This window comes from Physeter macrocephalus, chromosome 5, assembly GCF_002837175.3.
Source record: "Physeter macrocephalus isolate SW-GA chromosome 5, ASM283717v5, whole genome shotgun sequence".
Taxonomy (NCBI): Eukaryota; Metazoa; Chordata; class Mammalia; order Artiodactyla; family Physeteridae; genus Physeter; species Physeter macrocephalus.
In genome coordinates, this window is record NC_041218.1 from 46,059,358 (window position 1) to 46,067,680 (window position 8,323).

At 38.0% G+C, this 8,323-nt stretch overlaps 1 protein-coding gene across 1 annotated transcript in view; it reads left to right on the plus strand.

Annotated features, from left to right (window-relative positions):
• PDE1C (phosphodiesterase 1C) overlaps positions 1-8,323 on the plus strand; it is a 554,160-nt gene that overhangs the window by 464,044 nt on the left and 81,793 nt on the right. Inside the window, 1 exon segment of the mRNA XM_028489915.2 lies at positions 653-773. Coding sequence (XP_028345716.1) covers positions 653-773 — 121 coding nt within the window.

Genomic DNA, 8,323 nt, shown 5'->3' on the forward strand with positions numbered 1-8,323 from the left:
CTGGGTCATATGGTAATTCTATTTTTAGTTTTTTAAGGAACCTCCATACTGTTCTCCATAGCGGCTGTATCAATTTACATTCCCACCAACAGTGCAAGAGGGTTCCCTTTTCTCCACACCCTCTCCAGCATTTGTTTGTAGATTTTCTGATGATGCCCATTCTAACTGGTGTGAGGTGATACCTCATTATAGTTTTGATTTGCATTTCTCTAACAACTGGTGATGTTGAGCAGCTTTTCATGTGCTTCTTGGCCATCTGTATGTCTTCTTTGGAGAAATGTCTATTTAGGTCTTCTGCCCATTTTTGGACTGGGTTGTTTGAATGTTGAGCTGCATGAGCTGTTTCTATTTTGGAGATTAATCCTTTGTCCGTTGATTTGTTCGCAAATATTTTCTCCCATTCTGAGGGTTGTCTTTTCGTCTTGTTTATGGTTTCCTTTGCTGTGCAAAAGCTTTTAAGTTTCATTAGGTCCCGTTTGTTTATTTTTGTTTTTATTTCCATTACTCTAGGAGGTGGATCAAAAAAGATCTTGCTATGATTTATGTCAAAGAGTGTTCTGGAAGGGATTTTTTAAAATGGTGATTTGTTAAAAACTCTTATTGAGGTTCTGTAAGTTTGGTCATCATGTGTTTGGATCCTTTGGGTTTACAGAATTGAAAAGCCGAAAGCATTATCCCTGATGTTGCACACGGCAGACATTAGCCATCCGGCAAAAGCCTGGGAGCTCCACCATCGCTGGACGATGTCACTCCTGGAGGAGTTCTTTAGACAGGTACCTTGTTGCTCTGCTAACCACGCTCCCACTGCTGTCATCCATGGACATATCCTGAATTTTATATTTCAGCAACATTGTGATAAAGACTATTGAGATTATAGTCATCTTCTTTGTGGAGGGAGAGTTCACAGCTTTTTTTTTTTTTGGTCTTCTGGTCATGTGATATTTGAATCTCACCTAAATTCTGATTCTCAGAATGTTATGGTATTTCTATCCTATGCAAAAAAAAAAGAAATGCATTTCCGTGTGGCAGTCTTTTGTCAAAATGTTAGCTAAGGAATACTTTTACTTTTTTGAGGGGTGGGTGACCAGGGGCAGTCGCTTTAACTCGCTTCTCTGTTATAATTGGCTGGGTTGTTCCTTTCTAGCAGACGAACCCATGTTGTCAAATTCCAAAGCTGGGTGGGGCAATTTGAGGTCAAGAAATCACTAGAAGCTACTGTTCCAATCATATTTAAACTTAGTACATCCTAAGACACAGGGTTGTGTTTTCTACAAGAATAGTGAGAGTCTTTAATGAGGATACATTGCTTTAAATTTTTTTTTAAAAAAGGTGCATAGAAGTAGAGAAATAAAAAGGTAAATAAATGCATAGCCCAAGACTGCTGTCTTCTCAAACCCAGACATGTGAGCTAAGCTCATCTCAAGAAGAGCTGCCATTAAATATCTGCTTCGAGACGTGAGGTCCTGAGGTTGAAGGCAAGATGACATGTAGATTGTGGGACCTGAATTACAGTTAATTCAGATTAATACAGTTAATTCATTAATTCTTGTTAATTTACTGAGGGAAGTTATAGTATGGATTCAGAGACCTCTGAGATTCCATAAAACACTACATATTAACACCAGTCTCAACTTTGTCCTCTAAACTGACAAGAGGTATACTCTTTCACTGGTTACTCAGATTTTTAGAAGCAAATTACTCTTATGATTACTCTTATTCTTATGATTCTAGTTTGAATGGAGAAATTATAGAAGGCATTTCTGTGTTTGTTTTTTTCCTTCTGAAGCTGCACACAATATCCAGTAACAAAGTGGGACTAGAGTTAACAGCATATTAGGCAAAGTTCAGAAGGCCCTTTATTGGAATTTTTATTCCAACTGGTTTGTGGTTTGGAACTAATGAAATCACTCCTCTGGTTCCCAGTGGTCTCATCTGTGATTTGTTTTTTGGAAGATGGGAGGATTTAAAGGAAGGTTGGACCAGATTTTTTCCTTAGTGTCCTTCCCACATTAAATGTTCTACAATTCCTTCATTCTGTCCAAGGGTGCACATCAACACGTACACACACGTGTGCCCCCTTAAGCTGTTGTATGAATACGCCAGCAGGTACCTTATTCAGCATATGGCTGTTTCCCTTTCATGGTCATTGCTTGGCCTCACAGAGTAGTTCTCAAGGGGAACCCAAGGACATGAGAGGAACTAGAGCTGTACAGGTGTGGCCATGCTGTATATACAAGAATGACTGCAAAATCATCCTTAATCGAGGGCTAATTTTGAGCCATTTTTCCAGAGGTTACTTTTCTAATATTAATGAAAGAATATTCTCCAAATCTCCACTTCCCTTATCATATGCTTTTTTTGATTATTGCTTTTGTAATAATACTCCCTATAACTAGGAATATTTAATCTATAGCCGGAGGTAAATCATCACTAACTCATATAAGTTTGAGGTATTGGAGTGATTCCTTTTTTTAATTGTGAGAGAGTGAATATGAGAAATTACTTAAATATGTGAACATTTTTTCCCATTAAAGGAAAGCTTGTTTGCACAAACATAAGCTTGAATTGAAAGAAAATGTACCAGGGGCAATGTGAAAATAAGCATATTGAATTTCTTGCCAATTGGGAATGGAATGTTATCTCACTGGACTGGAACTATTTTTTAGCAATTATGATTCAGTAAATTATTTTTATTGACTTAATATTTTAACCCAGATGCCATAAGCCGTGGTAAGTAACCCATGTAGGAGAAATGTTGCCTGAGTTCTTAACTATAGATTTTAAATTGGACAGTTCAAATGGAAAATCTCAATGGGACTGTAGAATCTTTGAAAAAATTACATTTAGAAGTTGGGTTATATTTCAAAATAAGGGCATAGCCTCAGTGCTGATAGACCAGACCTTCTATGCTTTGCTAAAAGAGTAAGTTGGATTTTACAAAATCCAAGCCACTGCCTCAAGTCTTTTACAATGAAATATTGACTTTAAGGAAGTATAAGTTTGCCTTTTTGGTGAATACATTTTGAGATTCATTTCCTTAGTATTGCTGTATATTTTTCAAACATCTCCTACAATTCTTTATTTTAAAAAATTTTTGTTTTTGTTCTTTATTTAATTTATTGTATTTATTTATTTATTTATTTATTTTGCGGTACGCGGGCCTCTCACTGTTGTGGCCTCTCCCGTTGCGGAGCCCAGGGTCCAGACAAGCAGGCTCAGCGGCCATGGCTCACGGGCCCAGCCGCTCTGTGGCATGTGGGATCTTCCTGGACCGGGGCACGAACCCGTGTCCCCTGCATCGACAGGCGGTCTCTCAACCACTGCGCCACCAGGGAAGCCCCTATAATTCTTTAAATTTCCTCTGTGTTTGTGGTTGTTTCCCCACTTTTGTTTATTTCCTATATCAGTGTCTTTTTCCTTTCTTCTGTATGAAATTAGCTAATCATTTGATTATTTGCTAATCTTTAGCTAATCTTTTTTATTTTATGATGTCAGTTACTCTTTTCATTTTTATTAATTCATTTCTTCTGCTTGAGTTTATTTTGTTCTTTTGCTAATTCCCTGAGTTGGATGCTCAATTCAATTATTTTCATTCTGCCTGTTTGATATTAGAAAATATAAGGCTAGGAGTTTGTGTTATCATGAATCTCGTAGGTTCTAATATGCAGGTGTTCACAATCCTTCTTTTCTAAATATTCTGTAATTTGGGTTTTGATTTCTCTTTTGCCCAAAAGTTGCTTCAGATGGAGATGTTTGTTTATGTAATTTTCCAGTGGTAGTTTCCTTTGCTTTCTACTTTTGCAATTAATTTGTGGCTTACTGAAATTTGATCCAAGGATTGTTTTCATTGTTCGGATGTTACTGTGAAACTCGTTTGTCACCTACTATATAATCAATTTTTGTGAATGTTCATGGCTCTTGAAAAGTAGGTTTATTTTCTACTTGCAGGGTATAAAATTCAAAGAACACCAAGCACATCCACCTTATTAATTATTTCATTTAGGTATTGTATATATTATTTTTAAAAATTTGATCCATCATGGGCTGACAGGTGTTTCTATTATTTTCATTTTCTATGTGGTATAGTTTTTGCTCCATGCATGTTGATTCTGTGTTATTTGTGTTCTTGGATATTCATAACTTAGATTTTCATAGTTTACTGTACCTTTATCATTATAAAGCCCGCTTCTTTGTCTTATCTAATGCTTTTACCTAGAGTTCAAATTCGGCTCATTTTAAGAAGAGACTCTTGTCTTTGCGCAACTTTCTACTCTAACCTTTTCAGAGATGCTTTGATTTGGGTGTGTCTTTTAAACACTGTATATAATTGAGGTTTTTCTATGAGTCAATCTAAGATTCTTTTATTATTTGAAATCAGCCATATTAACATCTATTGAAATGACAGGCATCTTTGCTCTTAGGTGCTGTCATATTTTATATTATGATTTCTGTTTTTGTGGCTTCTTTTTAAATCTTTCACTATATTGGTGGTACCATCTGCTTTGTTATGTTTTTATTTCTTCTGATGACTTGGAAGTTTTATAATATATATAAAATATATATAAATATATATTTAATATATTTATATATTTCAAGTTACATTCATTAAATCTTTAATGATTTCCTTTTCCATTTGTTTTTGTTTCCTTTTTTAGGAAATAGTTATTCATATGTGGCCTCTCTTGTTTTTCTTCCATGTCTGTTATTTTCCTTTAAATCTTCTTTAACTCTCTGATCAGTGGTATTTTTTTCAGTCCTGAACTCCATGTCCCTTACTGTGTTTTTATCCAGAATAACTCTCCTTTGTTTGGCTTCCAACACAATCTTCATTTATATGATGGTTCTGTTTTTCTTTTCCATATCTTCCCTGAGCTCTGCTAGCTCCTGGTTCCCTAAGCCCTGGTTCTTGATAATCTCAGGAGTTTCTTTCTGATCATAGCAGTATGTTTGGTTATGACTTGGTGGCACTGTTTTTTCTGGTGAATGTTCCCTGTTAGTTTTATTTTTCTGTTCCATTATTTATTTATTTTCTTTTCATGTGAAGTATCTTTTCATAAGTTTTTTTTTTTTCTCCTGGTAGTGGTGATAGTGCTGCCTCCTCTTTCTCCCCCTCTCTTCTCCCCCCCTTTCTCCTCCCCCTCTTCTCATTCTCCTCCCTTCTTCCTTCTTCTTCTTCTTCATTTTATTATTATTTACCATCTTTGAGTGAAATGCATTTTTTTTTTTTTTTTTGCGGTATGCGGGCCTCTCACTGTTGTGGCCTCTCCCATTGCGGAGCACAGGCTCTGGACGCGCAGGCTCAGCGGCCATGGCTTACGGGCCCAGCCACTCTGTGGCATGTGGGATCCTCCTGAACCGGGGCATGAACCCGTGTCCCCTGCATCGGCAGGCGGACTCTCAACCACCACGCCACCAGGGAAGCCCGAAATGCATTATTTTTTGACCAACTATTTGCAGGAGATATGTGCCAGGGAGAAACTGGAACAGCAATATTCTAAGTTCCATGGTTTATTATGAGGCTTCTATGACATGGGGTGTGTGTGTGTGTGTGTGTGTGTGTGTGTGTGTGTGTGTGTGTGTGTTAGCCTTTACTTCTTCCTGGTCAACAGTAGGCAACAGTGTGTGTGTGTGTGTGTGTGTGTGTGTGTGTTAGCCTTTACTTCTTCCTGGTCAACAGTAGGCAACAGTTGTAGGACTGCTCACAGTTCAGTCTCTGTCATCCACCCACTCTCTTGCCATGCTTGTGTATTTTCTCATTCAACATTTTCTTCTCTACTATTCCTTGAAGCTAAATAGGGTACAGAGTAGCTCCTCACACCAGCGCTTACTGTCTCTCTGGTTTTCCCATGTAATGTATGTGGGGTACTTTTCCTGTCTGAGTGAACTTTGGAAACCTCTATTCTTCAAGCTTTATCTGAGATCTGCAGCCATAGGCCTCTTCTCTGGACATCTTACCTCACTGCTCCCGGATATTCACAACATTTTGCAGCCGTTCCTCACGTAGTTTTGATTTGAGATTACAGATTTCTCCTAATATTCATTTGTGTTTCTGTTGTTTGTCATTCTCCTGTTTGAGAAGATAATTTCTGAGAGGGAAGGGCAAAGATGTCTTTACTGTACTTATCTTAAATCCAAAATCATAATAATTTTCTCATACCTCATATTTGTAACTTCTTCCTCTGGGAAAGAAGAATGTATATTGCTGCATTTTGTTCAACTTGATGCTTTTGTTGCCTCCCCAATCAAATACCTTTTCTTCAGTCTACCTGGAAACACTCACTTGAGATGTCACCTAACAGTCTTTTGAAGCTCTTGCATTGAGAGATGCCGTCTGCCCTGTGAACTTCCAATACAGAAAGAACCTTTGTTTCTCTTAATTGGTTTGCTGCTTACAGATAGCTGCTGTAACAAGCAAACACCCACATGTATAACAGTACACATAAAATGGAATTTTATCACCCACTCATGTAAAGTACTGACAAGTGTTTCTTGATTGGCAGATGGTTTACAATAAGCAGTGATTTTAGATCCAGACTCTACCATCTACATGTCTTCCATGGTGCTTATCTACATCAAGCCAGCAAAAGAAGGGAGGACATAGAAACATAGGCATAGGTGATTTTATAGGCCAGACTGTGGTGGAAATACATCCCCTCTCCTCCTGTTTCATTATCTAGCACAAACTGGCACAGATTCTGGGAATCGTAGTCTAGCTAAGTGTGGACAGGAAATGGAGGGGGGCGGTGGTTTGTGAACAACTAACTGCCTAATTGCTCTCCCAGCTTGTTTGTGATAAATGTCCAAGTGACCAAAGGAACTTGAGTGTTTCTAACCAAATTCATCTTTTCATTCATTCAACTAACATTCCTTGTGTTCCTTTTGTAGATTGATTCTGTGACCTTATCAGTCAGTTACCTTAACCCCTACCACAAGAATGATGGTTATTTATTTTTCTGCACTGTCCTGGAAGAAAAAAAAATGGGTTCCTTTAAAAAAAAATCCTTTGTGCTGACTGAGACTTTCCCCCTTTTTTGAAAATATTGACCTCTTTAACAAAGAGGAAGGTGTATGAATAATTCCACAAGGGCCAGTAGTTAAAGAGTTGTACAATATTGTATCAGTCAAGCTGGATTCGCCTGTAGAAGTACATTCTTCTGTATTACTTTCCACGTATTTTTTCCAATTTATAAATGTATCTGTCCTCCAGAGGGAATTCAGGGACCACTATCTTAAAATAGGTTTTTAGTAGTTGGTAGTAATAGTTCATTAAATCCAAAAGATGTAAGTGATGTGTGGATGTGGGTATGGACAAGTCCATGGGATAAGAAGTTGCTTAATATCATGCACTTTTTCAGTAATAAAATCCAAATTAACACGTACATCTTAATAGTCAAGTGGTTAGTGTTCTTCTAAGCCACACCCATTAAAATGCACCAACAAAACAACTTACATCCCTGCTTCATAGGGAATAAGAGTGGGTTTTATTTGTGTTAGCTGCGCTAGCCCACTAAACCAGCTACACAACAACAATTTATGTTATAAATACTCTTCCTTCTCGTCATACTGCCCAAGTAGAAATAGCTTTGGAGTAAGTTATTTTCATCATGCCACTTGAGAGATAGAGCAGCCCTCAGCGAGGCATACTCAGAAACAGAGGGACCATTGTGTCCCATGGGCTGTTGATACAGGAAAGAGTACAGAAGGAACTAAGCCACTTCAGGACTGTTCCTGAGACCCTTGGATGTCCCCAGCGCCCATTGTGACCCCCACTATTCAGCTTCCTCAGGCGCCCATTCCTTTTCCTTCTTTTCAATAGATCTTAAATGTGCATGTGAACTAGCATCCTTTCTCTTTGGTAACATGCCTTAGAAAGAAAAAGCATTCAGTTTTTGAACTTTGGTTGTCGAATTAGGTTATTACTCTTTATTTACTATAGGTTCATTGGCGATATTTATTATAATCAGAGTGTAACAATTAGATGTAACAAGTTCACTAAAAGTTTCTCAGATCTTCACTTAGATGGTAGAAATATCTACTGGGAAACAATATAATTTATTTATATACATTTTCTCACTTAATCTTCATTGTTACTTGATGACATAGGGATTATTATCCCACATTTGAATTGAATGTGTGGGGCTTCCCTGGTGGTGCAGTGGTTAAGAATCCACCTGCCAATGCAGGGGACACGGGTTCGAGCCCTGGTCCGGGAAGATCCCACATGCTGCGGAGCAACAAAGCCCATGTGCCACAACTACTGAGCCTGCGCTCTAGAGCCCATGAGCCACAACTACTGAGCCCATGTGCCACAACTACTGAAGAC